At 44.8% G+C, this 18,594-nt stretch overlaps 1 protein-coding gene across 7 annotated transcripts in view; it reads right to left on the reverse strand.

Annotated features, from left to right (window-relative positions):
- The window catches only part of KCNIP4 (potassium voltage-gated channel interacting protein 4), a 372,094-nt gene that overhangs the window by 5,816 nt on the left and 347,684 nt on the right, over positions 1-18,594 (reverse strand). For all 7 annotated transcript variants that reach the window (XM_054030738.1, XM_054030737.1, XM_054030741.1 and 4 more), the window contains exons 4-5: positions 17,548-17,618; positions 571-678 (exon numbers count right to left, since the gene is read on the reverse strand). In XM_054030738.1, coding sequence (XP_053886713.1) covers positions 571-678; positions 17,548-17,618 — 179 coding nt within the window. The remainder of the gene's footprint in view (positions 1-570; positions 679-17,547; positions 17,619-18,594) is intronic.

Consider the following 18,594-nt stretch of genomic DNA (forward strand, 5'->3'; position numbering starts at 1 on the left):
AGGAGCCTGATCTTGCAAAAACTTATGTGCATGCTCACTTCACATGTGCATTGTCCCATTGACTTTGATGAGTAAAATTCAGCATGTGCCTAGTCCTTGCAGAATAAGGCCCTTTAGGATATAATAGCATTTTAATATATTCTGTGTTTAAAAAAAAAAAAATCTATCCCTGATAATGTGTTGTTAAGTGTTCACTTGCATTTCTGGATACATATTTTTATGTACAAATACCCTACCTAGTTCTTGCAATTCTGTGGGCAAATGTAGGTACTCCAAAGCATGCCCATTGTGCCTCTTTCTTAAGAAATTTTGCCAGCTATGACTTCTATGACTACTAATAAAATCTAAATTTGTGGCTAGTTCTTAACGATCTTTTTTTAAAAAGTTTCTGTAAAATGCATTTATTTTAACCATTTTAAGTGGTGGGAAGAAAATAAGTTATCTAGTTGTTTGCCTCTGAACTCAGTTTTGTCAACAGTTTCTCTAAAGCCACGTTCCTTTCAAACCAAACTTGAAAAGACACATACATGCTGTGGTTTCAGTTATTGTGGCTACAAAATAAATTCTTACCTCTTTAGTTATGTATCCATCCTTATTTATATCATACAAATTAAAAGCCCAGTTGAGTTTTTCTTGTACTGTCCCTCTGAGTAAAATTGAGAGACCCATAATGAAATCCTAGAAAGAAAACAAAAAAAATCTAGGTAGTTTGAATCTGAGCTGTATCTTTCTAAATATGCAACTTTCAAATCCTGGACTCCAATGTGATAAATTCTCCAGTGTAATACCAGGCTGGAAAGAAGGACTGTTGTTTTGTCTTGTTTTGGGAATTAGTAGTAAAGACTGGTTTTTAAAAAAGTCCTTCCAGACTTTTTATGTATTATTGCTAATTCATGGTAGATTAATATAATACAAGCAACAATCAGTTTTGTAGCCTCCTTCTGTTAATGGATTGAATGCACTGTAGTGTATGACTTAACTGTATAAAATGCTGCATGCAAGCAACTCCTTTTGAAGTCAATGTGGGAAAAAACACATCACTGCTGTACACGGGTCCTGAACAAAATCTATGTACGTCTTAAACCCTCAATTTAGGGCTTAACTGGGACTTAAATGGCATATATGACTTATTGTGGAATGCTACATGGGAGTAAATTTCACACACAATAATAAAGGTAATATTCTCAGCTCTTACACCTCTGCAGAGGTTTTCTTCAGAGGCTGGCTGCTCTATAAATTGGAGTGCAAACAAAAAAAGGCAATTCTGAGAAAACTATTCATTAGAGAAACTTAACTTTATTTTTACCCCCTCTATATGAAATACAGAGATGATTGTACATTAAAATATTGTAGAGAGAGTCTACAGAAGTAAAACAACAAAATCTGAATCCATTCCTTTGATACTTGGTGGTAGATAACTCTGACAGAGTAACATAGTCAGCTTTCAAAGAATGAAATTAGTCGGCTACATTACTTCCCTATAGGCCAAGAAGTCTAACAATTAATACACTCGTGTTACACCAGTGCTAGAACTAGATTTGTGTTTCATAATTAATATGGTTTTATAGCAGCATGAACGTCATTCACACTTTAACAGAGACTTGACAAAGAAGTCAAACAAACTTATTTATTAGTTGTATTTCTTTCATATTTTTATTTAATTTTCAAAGAGACTTGGTGAAACCAGGGCTTTATCTTTCCCAGTCCCTTGTCTCCTAGTTACTCCTGACCTGATTTTGTGATGTGATATAGTCATTGCCATAGAGATTATAACCAAACGATTTAAAGGCTCAAATTGAAATGGGAATATATCCAACAGCAATAAAGTCCTAGAGTAGCACCAAGCCCATTGGCTACAAAGGTTAAATAATTCTGTATTGACACTGGTCAGGTTTACATGTTTATTCAAGAAAGCAGAGTTGGAAAAAAAGCCAACATTTTGGGGGAAACAGCTAATGGCCTTACAAAGAGGGTCTGATGCATTATGTTTTAGTGTTTTGTTTTTTTCTTCTGTATGGCCAGTACAGTTACCCTTCAAAGTACATATTGAGTACATCTAAGGCCGCAAAGCTCTATTGAAGTCCTGTCTTTCTTGACAGGTTTCAGAGTAGTAGCCGTGTTAGTCTGTATCCGCAAAAAGAATAGAAGTACTTGTGGTACCTTAGAAACTAACAAATTTATTGTAGCATAAGCTTTTGTGGGCTACTTTCATTGGATGCATGTAGTGGATAATACAGAAGGAAGATATATATATACACACACACACACAGAGGGAACATGAAACAATGGGTGTTACTATACACATTATAAGGAGAGTGATCAGTTAAGGTGAGCTGTTGTCAGCAGGAGAGAAAAATAACTGTTTGTAGTGGTAATGAAAATGGCCCATTTCCAGCACTTGATAAGGAGATGTGGCGGGGGCGGGGGGTGTGGAAAATAAGCATGGGGAAATAGTTTTACTTTGTGTAATGACTCATCCACTCCCAGTCTTTATTCAAACCTGATTTAATGGCAAATTAATTCCAATTCAGCAGTCCCTCATTGGAGTCTGTTTTTGAAGTTTTTTTTGTTGTAATATTGCAACTTTTAGGTCTGTAATCGAGTGGCCAGGGAGGCTGAAGAGTTCTCCAACTGGTTTTTGAATGTTATAATTCTTGACGTCTGATTTGTGTCCATTTATTCTTTTACGTAGAGACTGTCCGGTTTGGCCAATGTACATGGAAGAGGGGCATTGCTGGCACATGATGGCATATATCACATTGGTAGATGTGCAGGTGAATGGGCCTCTTATAGTGTGGCTGATGTGATTAGGTCCTATGATGGTATCCCCTGAATAGATATGTGGACAGAGTTGGCAACGGGCTTTATTGCAAGGATAGGTTCCTGGGTTAGTGTTTTTGTTGTGTGGTGTGTGGTTGTTGGTGAGTAATTGCTTCAGGTTTGGGGGCTGTCTGTAAGCAAGGACTGGCCTGTCTCCCAAGATCTGTGAGCGTGATGGATCGTCCTTCAGGATAGGTTGTAGATCCTTGATGATGCACTGGAGAGGTTTTAATTGGGGCTGTAGGTGATGGCTAGTGGCGTTCTGTTACTTTCTTTGTTGGGCCTGTCCTGTAGTAGGTGACTTCTGGGTACTCTTCTGGCTCTGTCAATCTGTTTCTTCACTTCAGCAGGTGGATATTGTAGTTGTAAGAACGCTTGATAGAGATCTTGTAGGTGTTTGTCTCAGTCTGAGGGGTTGGAGCAAATGTGATTGTATTCTAGAGCTTGGCTGTAGACAATGGATCGAGTGGTGTAGTCTGGATGAAAGCTGGAGGCATGTAGGTAAGTATAGCGGTCAGTACGTTTCCGGTATAGGGTGGTGGTTACGTGGCCATCAGTTAGTACTGTAGTGTCCAGGAAGTGGATCTCTTGTGTGGACTGGTCCAGGCTGAGGTTGATGGTGGGATGGAAATTGTTGAAATCATGATGGAATTCCTTAAGGGCTTCTTTTCCATGGGTCCAGATGATGAAGATGTCATCAATGTAGCGCAAGTAGAGTAGGGGCGTTAGGGGACGAAAGCTGAGGAAGCATTGTTCTAAGTCAGCCATAAAAATGTTGACATACTGTGGGGCCATGTGGGTACCCATAGCAATGCCGCTGATTTGAAGGTACACATTGTCCCAAATGTGAAATAGTTATGGGTGAGGACAAAGTTACAAAGTTCAGCCACCAGGTTTGCCGTGACATTATCGGGGATACTGTTTCTGATGGCTTGTAGTCCATCTTTGTGTGGAATATTGGTGTAGAGGGCTTCTACATCCATAGTGGCTAGGATGGTGTTTTCAGGAAGATCACTAATGGATTGTAGTTTCCTCAGGAAGTCAGTGGTGTCTCAAACATAGCTAGGAGTGCTGGTAGCGTACAGCCTGAGGATGGAGTCTACATAGCCAGACAATCCTGCTGTTAGGGTGCCAGCCTGAGATGATGGGGCGTCCAGGATTTCCAGGTTTATGGATCTTGGGTAGCAAATAGAACACCCCTGCTCAGGGTTCTAGGGGTGTGTCTGTTCGGATTTGCTCTTGTGCTTTTTCAGGGAGTTTCTTGAGTAGATGGTGTAGTTTCTTTTGGTAACCCTCAGTGGGATCAGAGGGTAATGGCTTGTAGAATGTGGTGTTAGGCTCTAAGGTGCCACAAGTACTCCTATTCTTTTTGTCTTTCTTGACTAGTTGGTTTAGTGTACCCTGGGGCTTGCTGATTTCCTCATAGTTTCCAGTATTAGTACACTTGCCTCATAATGCATTTTAAAGTTATGAATCCTGAAAAACATTTTACTGAACTTACTTATAGTTTCAGCGACTCAGGGCTAAATCTCTACATGGCTCTTTGAAGGCATACTGCCAAATATTAAACCATTATGCTTCAGGAAATTCAGAACAGATTTGCTCATATAATTTTAACAATCATCATTCCCATTTCTCTGTGTGCTAAATCTTGATGGATCTTTTCCTGAACTCTGCTACGCCTAATGCTGTATTGTCAGCTTTCATGCTGGCAATTAATTCATTGCTCTGCTCTTCTCCATTGAGCATTCTCTCCTGTTTACTCCCCACACTATCCCTTTCTGGTGCTCCACCATTCCCTTGTTTGCTCCCCTTCACCGTCTGTATTCTGTACTCAAGGTACACTTCCTCAGAGGCCAAGCAGAAGCATGGATGATGACCAAATTAGCTAGCCATTTTGGGAGAGGCAGAAAAATGTTCCTCTTGCTTTATCTTCCCATCTTAAAACTTGAGCATTCAAGGCTTAAGGGCATATTTTGGAGCACCTCCTGCATGGAGCTGAGTGCACATTGAGCCTCACGGGTGTTGAAAAGACTCAGCTCTTAGAATGTGCTCCACATCTTGCAAGATCAGCCCCTGGCTTGACCTCATATTTTCAGCTCTAATACCAATGGGAATAGTAGACACTACTGTGAAAGTAAATTGGGTTTTTTTGGTTGAATGTTCGCCTTGCTCTAAGGTGTAAGTCCATCTCTGAAGTGCTAATACTGACCAACTCTGATAGAAAGTTGTGACGTGTTGACTAAGAACCCTCATGCTGAGTTTTTTGCTATGTATATGCTTTCATTTCAGACAGACACAACATAGCAATCAAAGTCTAGAGGGATGAAAAAGCTGATTAATCTTTTCCATTAAAAAAGTATAATTTATCTTTAATATCATACATTTTTAGCCCGCTCATGCCAAACATCACTGTGTATATTATTTATTTATGTAGATTTCAGTCTAAAAACTTACAAATGTGAGGATGCCTATCTAAACTCTGGGTGCCCTTGACATACATAATATATACGTTCAAAATATGTGTCACCTAAAACAGCAGCATTTCTTCTGCCTGACCTTTCATCCATCACTTGTTCATGGGGGCCAATCCAGTTTAAAATTATTTCCTATTATTTTTATTTAAATTCTGTGTGTGCAATTTAGTGCTTTGGGAAGCAACCAAGTTATGAGTGCTGGAACCTGAAATCCATTATTTATCCACATAAGGCAGAATACAGGCACGCATGTAGCTCACCTGTGCCCTTGAGAAACTATTTTGGTAAGAAAATATCTCTCTCTGCCTCCTTGGGTTTTCAATTAGTGCCCACCCCATAGTAGCTAAGAGCACTGTCACCATGCTAAAACTATCAGCAAAAGTGCCAGCTGCCACTGTGGGCTTTGTGAGGTGAACCACTGTGAAATGGATGAAAACAATCTGTAGGCCACCAAACAAGTGTATGATCTTTTATATGATCCACAGACAGACCCTTGGAGCCAGTTCTGCAGCCATTCCATGCACGTTACTTTTCTGCATACAATGGCTTTTTATTAGTAGTATTAAGTGCCAGTGTTCATTTGACCCTGAACAAGATACAGAGGAACACATGATTAGGAGCTTTACTTTTCAGTTTCCTAATTTTGAGTTTTATGTTAGTACTCTATTAAGATTGACAAAGAGTCCTGTGGCAACTTACAGACCAACAGATGTATTGGAGCATAAGCTTTCGTGGGTGCATCTGACGAAGTGGGTATTCACCCATGAAAGCTTATGCTCCAATACGTCTGTTAGGGCTTGGCTACACTCGGGACTTCACAGCGCTGCCGTGGCAGCGCTTGCCACGGCAGCGCTGTGAAGCGCGAGTGTAGCCGAGAGAGGTCTCGCAGCACTGTATGTACTCCACCTCTCTGAGGGGAATAGCTTGCAGCGCTGCGGGCTCTGATTACACTGGCACTTTACAGCGCTGTACTCGCTGCGCTCAGGGGGGTGGGTGTTTTCACACGCCTGAGCGCAGCAAGTTGCAGCGCTGTACAGTGCCAGTGTAGCCAAAGCCTTAGTCTATAAGGTGCCACAGGACTCTCTGTCGCTTTTTACAGCTCTAGACTACCACGGCTACCCCTCTGATCTATTAAGGTTGTTACTTAATTGATTAGTTCTCCTCAAGGACTAACTGAGACAAAAGCAATCAAAGTCATTGACAACTTTGTTAAGAGATAACTTTTATTTGTTTGTCCAAGGATGATTAATTAAGTTACTCATAGATCACAACCAAAGGCTTTAAGCAGCTCTTTTGCAGAAGTGAGATGTATGCAGGTAGGGTTGGCTCCACCAAGGGACTAACTTTTAGGTACCCTATACAATATGTGGGGAGCAATAGGTATATAAGCATGGGAGCCATAGAAGACAGCATGCTGTGCTACCTAAGTTTTGACAAGAGAGGTGTGGTCTAAGCCCACCACTGTCAGGGAGATAGGCATTTAACTCCAGAGCTTCTCAGCCATAATCAGTGCTTAATTTATGCCAGGGCTTCGGGGCTGAGCCCCAGCACTTCTAAGCTTGGCAGTTCATAGCCCCGGCACCTCTGGGCTTATCACGTCAGCTATGGCAGTGTAAAAAAAATTGCATTACCCCTGGCAACTAATTGCTTGAGCCCCAGCACCTCTCCTTACAAATAAAGCACTGCGCGGTAGCTGTTTTTTTTTTGTTTGATTGATTGTTGTGGGGGAGGGGTTGCAACAAAATGGAGGCGGCAGCTGCAGCCCCCTTACAGACTTTAACCCAGTGGTTAGGGCATTCACTCAGGATGTGAGAAATTCAGGTTCAATCCCTCCCCTGCCCCCAGGTAGAGAAGGGATTTGAATTTGGGTGTCTCATCTCTTAGATGAGAGCCCTAACCCATGGGTTATGAGGTATGCTGGGATAGCACACTCTCACTTAATTTCTGGTGTGGGGTGTCTTCTGTTGACACAGTTCCACTGTATCTAAATAATTAACTATGCAAGAAGCCAAAGAGAGAGTTAGAATTATTCTACAGGCCAGTGGTTTGGGCATATGCCTCAGAGATAAGAAACCCAAATTCAGATCCCTTTGCTACAGCAGGCAAAGATGGGATTAGATCCTGTCTCTCCCATATTCTGGGTAAGTGTCCTAACTACTAGGCTAAGGTTCTAAGGGGGCCACCTCTTTCTCCCCATCACCTCCAGCAATTTTGTGAGGATTTAGACCTGCTCTGAGCTCACATAACAAATCAGATCCTGCAGACGAGACAGGCAGTGGAAGCCTACTTTGAGGATCCCACGGGGGCTAAAATGTGAGATAGGCACCTAGATTGAGGCAATAGTGCCCATGCTCTCTGGCAAAAACGTATGCACCTACAGGATTAGGCAGCAGTTGAGTGGGGGCTTGGAGAATCCCAGTGTCACCTAAGGCTATGTCTCCACTTAGAGTACAAACACTGCACACACACCCCCTAGCATGGGTATAAATAGCAGTGTAGCTGGTACTCTGCTTAGGGGAGCAGAGTAAAGAGATACCAGAACCTACAAGTATGTACCCTACACAGCTCTGCTGTGCCTCCAATGACTACGCTGCTATTTTTAGCCGTGTAATGCCCCACTGCCTACTCAGTGCCAGAGCCTTTTTCTGCTGCCCGCCGCTGCCCTGCCTCACCAGAGCCTTTCACTGCAGCGTCCAGCTACACATACCGTACCAACTGCTACCAGTGTAGACCAGGCCTCTGGGCACCCAAAAGGGCATTTGGCTACCTAAATCTTTTTCTGGATCTAGCACACAACACCTCAACCCTGCCAGTGATGAGTATTAGTTGGAGATTACTGAGTGATCTCAGTTCCCACTGGCCCAGAGTCTATAAGTCGCTAAGCAACATCAACTAGACGTCATTCTAGATCAGGATCACTAACTTCAATAAGCATTGAAGGCAGGTCCAGATATTTAAAGGTATTTATGCACTGCTCTCCTGTGAGTTGCAAGGGCTAAGGCACAGATCCTCCCACTGGCACTTAGGCCCAGATTCTCCAAGGTATTTAAGTGAATTAGACAGCTAAATCCCATTTTCAACGTGACGTTGGCAATTGGAGGAGGCAAGTCTCATAGAAAACAATCCATGGGATTTATGCTCTAAAGGGCCAGATTCACATAGGCACCTAAGTCCAACATTAGACATCACTGACATTTGCAAAAAAAACACTGCTCAGCCACCTAATCCCACAGGGGCATAAGGTCACTAGGTGCCAAGGTTTCTGCTGGTGGGCATGTGCAAAGCTGCTTAAGTCCTGATGGTACCCCACAGCTATTGAGTGGCTTGGAGTCCTTCTGCAAGTCGGGCTGTGGCCCTGAACCAGGATTCTCAAACGGTGTGTATCCCCACTTATCTCATCAGTGGGGCCTGATCGCGGAGCCATTCTCAAAGCACGCTACAAGCTCAGGCTCTGCACAAAAGACAAAAATGGAGAGTGTATGCGTACATCCAGACCTAATAGCCCAGTAGTTAAGGCTCTAGGCTGTGGGAGACTTAGGTTTGAATCCCCACTCTATCTGATCCAGAGCAGAAACTTGAACTCAGGTCTTTCACCTCCCAGTGAATGCCCTAATCATCAGGCTAGTCTGGGATGGGTATGTCTCAATCTCTGCTATTAGTGCTGTTCTGCTTTGTATAAATAATTAAATATTCACTGGTACAGTGAAAGAGCGAAATTAGCAAATTCTCCTGTGACACCCAGGTTCCAGTACCTGCTCCAATAAATACTTTATTATTTATACAAAGTGGAACAGCTTCAACGAGAGTGTTAAAAGATACCCACCCCAGCAGTTATGTAGGTGGTAGTAGACCTGGATTCAAGTCTTGCACTATAGGAGGCAAAGTAAGGATTTGAACCTAGGTAAGTGCTCTAACCATGGATACTGGGAGTGCTTTCTCCAGCTGTGTTTTCTGCAGGGCCCAATCTGGTAAGCGCACTCTGAGCACTCCTACCAGATTGGGGTCCATGGGCAAGATAGGTGGGGGGAATGCATAGTTAGGGAATCCCACCTGGGTTTAGGTATGAGGCACTGAGATGCTCAGTGGTATCAGGACTTAGGTGGCTGTGCACATACCCAGCAGCAGAAATTCAGATGCTAGGGGAATTTTAGGTGGCTAGGGCCTGAATGCTAGTGAAGCCTAAATGTTGGACTCAGGCATTTGATAGTTAGGCATCTAAGTCCCCCTTGTGAATCTAGCCCAAAGAGCCTAATCTCAAGGAAGCAGAAAGGTTAGTAAGAGGTGGTTACTTACCTGTAACTGGAGGTTCTTTGTGATGTGTGGTGCCTATTTATATTCCAAATGCGAGTGCACGCCATTCGCCAGAGAAGGAAGTTTTTCAGCAGCAGTGTCCTTTGACTCTCGTGGCCACCTTATGTCGCCACATGCTCCCTGCGAGGTTGTAAGAGGCCATGCAGGGCGACACGCCTTAGCCTCCCTCTTACCACAGCATAGAGCAGAGGGGAAGGTGAGCGGGCATTGAAATACAAATAGGGACCACACATCTTGAAGAACCTGCAGTTACAATGTCTCATTGGAGTGCGCATAGCATTCTGTAATGCAGTTAGAGATCCAACTGATGTGTGCTGCAAGGAGAGTGCCTTCCCTCTTGATCGTTCTGTGATGGCAACGAAGAGGCGGAATGAAAGGCACATGTTCTGTCCAAGTAGAAGGCCAGTGCCCTGCAGATGTCCAGGGAATGCAGTGTGCTGTCCACGGGAGTGGCGTGGGATTTAGGATGGAAGACTAGGAGATGGATGAACTGGTTGAGATGAAACTCAAGACTCCCTTTAGGAGGAATTTAGTGTGAAGGCGCAGGGAGACCTTTTCTCTATGGAAAACGGGGTCAGCCATCATGGCCATCAGTTCACTGACCCACCAGGCAGAGGACCTTCATGGATAAGTGGGCCAGGGAACATGCGGCCAGGGGTTCGAATGGAGACTGGGTGAGGGCAGACAGCACGAGGTTGAGTTCCTGGGGCAAGGGGCTGTTAGCAGTGGCAGGAAGCAGTTCATCAGGCCCCTCAGAAACTGGATAGTGGTAAAGGTGAGTAAATACCAACTGGCCGTCCATGGGAGGGAGGAAGGTGCTGAGTGCCACAAGATGGTCATGGATCAAGCCGAATGCAAGGCCTGAGTTCTTGAGCTCCAGGTGGTAGTCTAGGATGATGGGCACAGAGACAGCATGGAGGGGGAGGTGTCATCATTGTGTCCAGGAGGTGAAGTGCTTCCATTTTGTGGCATAGCATGCCCTCATAGACTCCCCTCTACTCTGTGTAAGAATACAGTGGACGGCGATGAACAGGTGTTGCCTACTGCCGAGCCCCATCCAAAAACCAGGCCGTCCATTGAAGCAAGCCCACGTTGGGGTGGCAAACCCTGCAGTGGTTTTAGGTGAGAAGCTCTGGCCAGTTGAGGAGGTTGATCGGTGGGCGGGCCAACAGTCTGAGTAGGTTGGGAAACCAGAACTGTCGGGGCCAGCGCAGGGCTAGCAAGATGACTGTGGCCCAATCTCGGTGGATCTTGCAGAGGACCTGGTGGAAGAGCATACCAAAGGCCGCCATTCACCTCTGGATCCTGACCCCTGGCCGCCCTGGAGAAGTGGAGGGGGAACTTGCGGTTTGCTTGGGTGGTAAAGAGGTCCCAGAGGGGGATGCCAGAGGTCCAACAGATGGAGTGGAGCATGGAGCCATGGAGTTGCCACTCGTGGTTGAGGTACTAGGTTCTGCTGAGAGTGTTCACCAGAGAGTTCTGCGCCCCTAGGAGGTATGCTGCGTGGGGCACGATGTTGTGGCAGACACACCAGTTCCAGAGGTGGACAGCCTCTGTGCAAAGTGATCAGGATCTGGTGACACCCTGTCTATGTATGCCATAGTGATGGTGTTGTCTAAGAGGATCTGAATGTGCTGGCCACGGAGAAGAGGCAGGAATATGTAGCAGGCCCATTGGACCGCATGCAGCTCCAGTGCATTGATGTGCATGTGCACTTCCCTGGGAGTCCACCTTCCCTGCGCGGTGTGGCCTGCCAAATATGCGCCCTACCCCATCAGGCATCCCTGGTGAGGGTGGTCGTGGGGACGGAGGTGGCGAACGAGGTGCCTTGGAGCACTTTGGTAGGATTGGTCTACTAGGTGAGCGATGTGTGGACCTAGCTAGGAATGGTCAAGGCCAAGTCCAAGTTGGGGCCTGCAGACCAAGAGAGGCCACAGTTGTAGGCAGTGCATATGGAGGCACACGCACGGTGACAGACAGAGACAACAGTGCACCGTTATGTGTGGGTTTTGGCGCGGGGTGCCGTGAGGGTGGTGAAGTGGTCTGCTGGGCGAAAGGCTTGTGCTGTGATTGAGTCTATGTGCGCTCTGATAAAAGAGGATCAAGCCTCTGGATGAGAAAATATACGGAGTTGAAGCCCCTGCCGATGAAGGGGGTGGAGAGCAGAGCTCCCTGGGGGCTAGGGGGCTGGTGAGGAATTCTGTTGAGTAGCTGTGTAATAATATCTCCAATACCTATTGATTAGTGGTGATCTTCCACCATTAGTGGGCAAATAGAGCAAGATGGCCCCCCAAGATCATAGAATATCAGGGTTGGAAAGGACCTCAGAAGGTTATCTAGTCCAACCCCCTGCTCAAAGCAGGACCAATCCCCAGCCAGATTTTTGCCCCAGATCCCGAAGTGGCCCCCTCAGGATTGAACTCACAACCCTGAGTTTAGCAAGCCAATGCTCAAACCATTGAGCTATCCCTCCCCCCTTAGATGGCACAGGGGCTGCAGGCAGTGGCATGGGGGGGTTCACAGCTCTTGACCGTCACATAAAAATTGGGCCTTCTGCTGGTGGCAAGGTGTGGCAGCGGAAGCCGATGGCCACGGGTGATGGGAGTGAGGGCACCAGCGGGCCGGCTCTTGGGACCTAGTCTATGTGGGTTGGTACGGCAGGAAGGGGTGTGGCCAGAACTGTGGCTTAGATTGTCGGTGGTGGGGCCAGGGGTGTAGATCCCAAAGGACCGGAAGGTCACCCACGAGTCCTTTAGTGAATGCAGGGCCTCGTCTGTTTTTGTGGAGAACAGCTAGTCCTTGTCGAAAGGGAGGTCCTCGGTGGTGGATTGGACCTCCCTGGGAAAACCAGACAACTGGAGCCACGCATCATATCTCATTGCCACCCCTGTGGCTGGGGACTGGGAAGACGTTTTTGCCACATCCATTGTGGCCTGGAGGCTGACTTTGGCCATCACATGGCCCTAGAACCGCTGGTGCTTGTCCTGCAGGATGTCCTCTAAGAACTCTGCCAGCTTGGTATAATTGTTTAAAATGTACTTCACCAGCAGAGCTTGATAGTTGGAATTGAAGGGTTGCAGAAGCGTAGACTTTGTGACCCAGGAGGTCCAGGCGTTTCGCTGCCTTATTGATGGGGGTGAAAGTGGTGGAGTGCTGGCACTCCTGTTCAGTGGTCGTGTGTGTGACCAGTGAGGCTGGAGGGGGGTGGGAAAGCAGAAAGTCAGCCATCTTAGCTGGCACAAAGTACCTGCGTTCTTACCTCTTGAGTGTCGGGGCACAAGACGCCAGTGTGTGCCACACCACTCGGGTGGGTTGTAGGTTTGCACTGTGAATGGGCAGAGCTACACGCGTCAGACCCCGGAGCTGGAGAATGCCCAACAAACGGTCTGGTTGGCCCTGGACCTCCTCTAGGGGGATGCCTAAATCGAGGGCCACCCTCTGTAGCAGCTCCTGTTACTGATGGTGATTGTCAGGAGGCGAGAGGGTCAGTGGGATAAAGACCTCATCTGGAGAGGAGGGCGCTGCTGTTGGGATCGATGGTGCCATGAGGCCAGTTCCTGATAGTTCTGCGGGCCCCATGGATACAGGTACTACCCAGGCTGGTGGGCCGGAAAAGGTGGGCGCACCCAGGAGACCACACTAGGCTGGGAGACCAAGGAGAAGGACAACTCTTCTGTTGAGAAGCCCTCCAAGTCTGAAGAAGCTTCCAGAAGTAGCAGAGCCGTTGGTGCGGGTGGTACCGCGACCAGCAGGGATGGGTCACAGCTGAGGAGGAGTGGCTCATCCGCTGGCATAGGTGGGCGGGAGGCTGAAAGAAGCAGCAAGGGCAGGTACAATAGCTCAAGGTGGGATGTGGGGACCAGCGGATCCATCTGGCCCAATGTCCAGGGCTCATCCCGTTGTCTGCCGCTCTGAGCAGAGGATATGCGGAGTGGAACCTGAAGAATCCTGCTGTTGCTGAGGAGTGCACACCAGCGGGCTGTCGGGATCCTTAGTCATTGCAGGAACCGGCGGTGCTGGTGGGTCTCGCTTCAGAGTCGCCTTGCCCCGCTTTAGGGGGTGGCCCACCTCAGAGAGGAAACGCGGTGCGTCACAGCAGTCTGCGATGGGGATCTGCTGTGGTGTTTGAGCGCGCTCGTGACTGTCCTTGTGCACCTTCTCATGTCTTGGTGGTGCCGATGGATCCGGGAGTGAAGCCAAGGGCAAAGCGCTCATTGCCGATGATGGGCAGTGCATCACTGGCACCACCGGTCGGGATCAGACTCCACATGAGGCCGGAGCGCCTCCGCCATGAGGAACTTGCGGAGGCACAAAAGTTGAGTGTCGCAGATCTTTGACAGGAAGGACTTGCGGATATCTCAGTGGGTGACAAGGTGTGTCTCACCTGGGCAGTAGAGGCAATGTGTGTGCTCATTGCTCACAGAGAATGAGTGAGGGCATAAGGTGCAGTTCTTGCACTCTGGAATGCAAAGGGGTTGGGAGAGGCCCCGGAGTGTATGAGTGCGAAGGGAGGATTCCAACTCCAACCATGTGGTAAGAAGGAACTGACGGCGCGTCGCCCTGCATAGTCTTTATAACCTCACAGGGAGTATATGGCGACATAAGGCGGCCATGCAGGTCAATGGACACAGCTGCTGAAAAACTTCCAGCTCCAGTGCATGGTGCACATGTGCACCCGCCTTTTGAATTCATATAGTGACCATCATTCGAAGAAGAACCAGTGTTTTAGATTCTCGGTTTTGACTCTTGCACCTTTTATGAGCCCTACACTCATTTAAAGTTGTGTGTGTGTTTGTGTGGGGACGGGGGGTACAAATAAACTCTACTTGAACCTTGGGCAGAGTTGCAGAAATCCAAATTGAAAGAATTCTAAAGATTTACCGCATGAACATTTTTTCTGAACACTTCAGACTTGTTTACAAATGCATTGTTCAGGAGCTGAAGGCAGGCACACACTGCTTTTGCCGGATTGGGTTTGAGGCTTTGGGAAAGGAAGGCTATAGCTTGGTGCCTCGCCTTTGGGAGATAAGCCATGGCTATGAGGCAAACCCAAAGTCGGATCAGGGCTGCTCACTCAGCTATGACTCAGACAATTTGGGCCCTAATGCAGCACAAAATTATGCATGTATTTAATTTCAAGCATACAAGTAGTCCCACTGAGTTAAAAGTGACAACTCAAGGGCTTAAAATTTAAGCATCTACATAAACCTTTGCAAGACTGGGGCTCAAATGGGGTGTAATACATAGTTATGCCATATCCTCACTCCTCACTGCAGCTGCTGGTTGAAAAATGGAGTGAAAATGCCTCAAAAAAGTTGGAGCATAGGATTGCTTTCTCCGTTCTCCACAATATCCATGTTTTTTATTATATTCCTACAAATTAGGTTGGTAAAGGAGAACATCGAGGAAAGGAAATTGCACTTCTTCTGGCTCTTCCTGTACCAATCCAAACAGCCTATTTATATAAAAGCCCATGTGATTTGTTCTTGATATAATGAGGTTATAGATAGAGAGCATTTTAGCAGTAAATACAATTTACCACAAGTACTAAGGAAACAGCTGGTGATAAACCAGTATTTATGCCCCAGCTTTCTAGAGCTTTTCCTCTCTGTTTTCTTTTACTGGCTGGAGGACAGCCATACCTACAATATGAATCAGTATAGAAAAAATTTAGCAAAGTTGCAATTTATAAGTAAGGAAAATTATTCCTTCTAGAATAATTTCTTCACACTGCCTAATGAATCTACATGTTGTCTATATTTAACTATTGGGTAATATGTTTAGAAATTTTTTACACTACTTTAAAGAATAAAAAGAAGTACTTAGGTATTCATATTCTGCAGTTAGTTTGTAGGTATTATGCTGCTACATATTAAAAGAATGTTGGGCCAGTTTCCTTAAATCGCAATAAAGCTACTCTGGATTTAACACCAGTATAAATGAGATCTGGATCACTCTACCTAGATTAATACAGTACAAAATTGAACCTGAAAACCTATGCTGGAAATGAATGTGACTTTTTTCAATAACAGACAATAACAGCAGAAATGTGGCTAGAAAATTGGTGCAAACAATTCTTTGCCAGGGTTACCTCTGTTGGATAATATATGCTAATATTATATGTATTATCCACACCATATTCGTATACATTAAGCACAAATAGCCAATTTAGGCAATATAACTGCTATAATATTTGTGCTTAATGCTATGTTTTTTTTATATAACCAACCCTGCTCACTTATGTTAAGTTTTGCATATCCCAACACATAGTCAACCTGTGGAACTCATTGCCAGGGGATGTTGTGAAGGCCAAAAGTACAGCTGGGTTCAAAAGTGAATTAGGTAAGTTCACGGGGGATAGGTCAATCAATGGCTATTGGCCAAGATGGTCAGGGACGAAACCTCATTTCTCTGGGTGTCCCTAAACCTCTGATTGACAGAAACTGGGAGTGGATGACAGGAGACAGATCATTCGATAACGGCCCTGTTCTGTTCATTCCTTCTGAAGCATCTGGCATTGGCCACTGTTGGGAGTTACAGCGGGTTACTGGGCTAGATAGACCATTGGTCTAACCCAGCATGGCCATTTTTATATTCTTCCCTTGCATTCACTGAAGTAAGTTTTGTTTTCAGCAAATAGGTAAACTGTCAAGATCAGGACAGATGAGTGCTTTACCATAGTAACAGAAAGGGAGTTGCTCTCACAAGCCTGTACAGGAATGTCCCAAAGGAAGAGGACAAGACATCTGATTGTTCTACCCTAGTACAAACCTAGGAGGTGCCTCATGTCCTTCTGAAATACGTGTTCAGAACAAAGAGATAAGCGGTACACCATTGTACCAGAAAAACAAGATAGAAAGCTGATCGGTTAAATCTAGTTTCATATGATGTACATAGTACTTTTTACTTGTGAACAGGTAGGGTATAAAAAGATGGCTTTAGAGGTGTAACTTGGTGTTTTCAAATAAACCTAAAGCCTAAACAAAATCTTGTTGCTGTTTTCTTTTTAAATATAGCAAAACCCCAATGAATTTGGTTTTTATACACACTAGTCACAGAATACGTGCTTGGCAAAGGCACCTGCTTCCATGTTGTTCAGATTACAAGTACGCATCAATAATAAAAAGGTGAAAATACTTGTAAAATTGTCCTGTGTAATCTCGCATCATTGCCAGACTCTGAGAGAAATTATTCTCTTACAAACTAGCACATGTGAGAAATTTCAGACTAATTTAAAATTGGGCTTATTTTAGCTAGTCATGACCTTAACGGTGAAGAGAATAGCATCTCTCCATGATGGACGTGACATAAAATAAACATATTCTTTAGAGGTAAATTGAAAGACTTTTTAAATTCCATGACCTAAGATCATGGTTCTCGTTCAATATTTGATGACACACATCACTACTGCAAAAAACACACCAGGGAGTTGTGCTCTTTACCATGCTATTGATGATGTCATCTGATGTGGCAGGCAAAGTGCAAGAACTCTGAAATCATGTCTCGGCATTCAAGTGGAGGAAGAGCTTATTTTAAATGCTTATGTTGTACAGTACATTTGCCATGAAGCCACATTTTTCTAAATGTAAAGCTTGCTCCTGGAAACTACTTGTGCATGTGACTAATCCTTATTTATTTGAGTAGTCCCATTAACTTCAATTGGAGTTGAGAGCACTTGTCATCTCACAGGAGGCACTCAGCAAGATCATATGTTCTTATATGTCACTTGCATCTAATTCAGGTTGCCTTTTAAACAAACATTACATCAGCAGCACAGTTTGAGTTACAATGCTGAGAGATGCAACTCTAAAATAATAATGGCTATTGCCAATGCATTGGAAAAACTTGAAATCTGGACCACAGCTAAAAAAGCGAAGTTGGTGAGCAACAGAGGCACATACATTCAGTCCTAGAGTTAAAAACTGATAAAAGCACTTACCTCAAAACTCACAGATCCATTGTGATCAGTGTCGAATGCATTAAAGAGAAAATGTGCATAGGTTGTAGAATCTAAAATTTAAAAACAGAAAGTGTGTTCCTTAGTAAGTGCATTTTAAAACATTACCTGATACCCTAACACATATTTTCTTTAATTTTCTTCAATGAAAATTTTTAGCCAGGGCTAAATTTTAACTCCAACCTTAATCAGGTTTCTCTTTTTGCAGGAACAAAATTGTAATTAATTACACAAATAATTACATCCTCAAAAATAGCCTCAAAAATAGAGGCTACGTTCTAAAAATCTATCCTTATGTACGCTCATCATCATTACTACATGGAAAGAATCATTCACTGTCGTATGACTTTATTGTGACTATTATAATACGCTCAGTACACCTCTACCCCGATATAACGCGACCCGATATAACACAAATTCTGATATAACGTGGTAAAGCGGTGCTCTGGGGGCGGGGGGTGGGGGGCACTCCAGCTGATCAAAGCAAGTTCGATATAACGTGGTAAGATTTTTTGGCTCCCGAGGACAGCGTTTTATCGAGGTAGAGGTGTATTTACAAAATGGTCTGTATTTGCTCAGGGCTCTGCTCATCAGATAAGGGACCATAACTGGAGTTCTGTATCCTGACCTGCAGAAGATGATGTTCATTTGTTCACTTTTAAGGAAGAAACGAAGCACAACTGTCAATGCATTTGGTGGATTATTTTTATTTTGAAAGGAACCATGTTATCTAATTTGTAACTGAACTTGCCAGCAGGCTTCTACATGAATGAGCACTGGAGATGAACACTGATTGTCTGGTGTGATCATTAAGTTAAAAATATGACTGAATATTCAAACAAGTGATCCATTTATTAAACAACTATTTTATTCTCCCTGAGTATAGTGAATACTGCTATATTGATGTACTTTGAAAAATAAATGTAGAACACAAAAATGTGCCAAACATCTAAATGAGGGGTCTCAAATCACCACGAGGGCCACATGAGGACTAGTACGTTGGCCCAAGGGCCGCATCACTGACAACTT

The sequence above is a fragment of the Malaclemys terrapin genome, chromosome 5 (genome assembly GCF_027887155.1).
Source record: "Malaclemys terrapin pileata isolate rMalTer1 chromosome 5, rMalTer1.hap1, whole genome shotgun sequence".
NCBI classification, from domain to species: domain Eukaryota; kingdom Metazoa; phylum Chordata; order Testudines; family Emydidae; genus Malaclemys; species Malaclemys terrapin.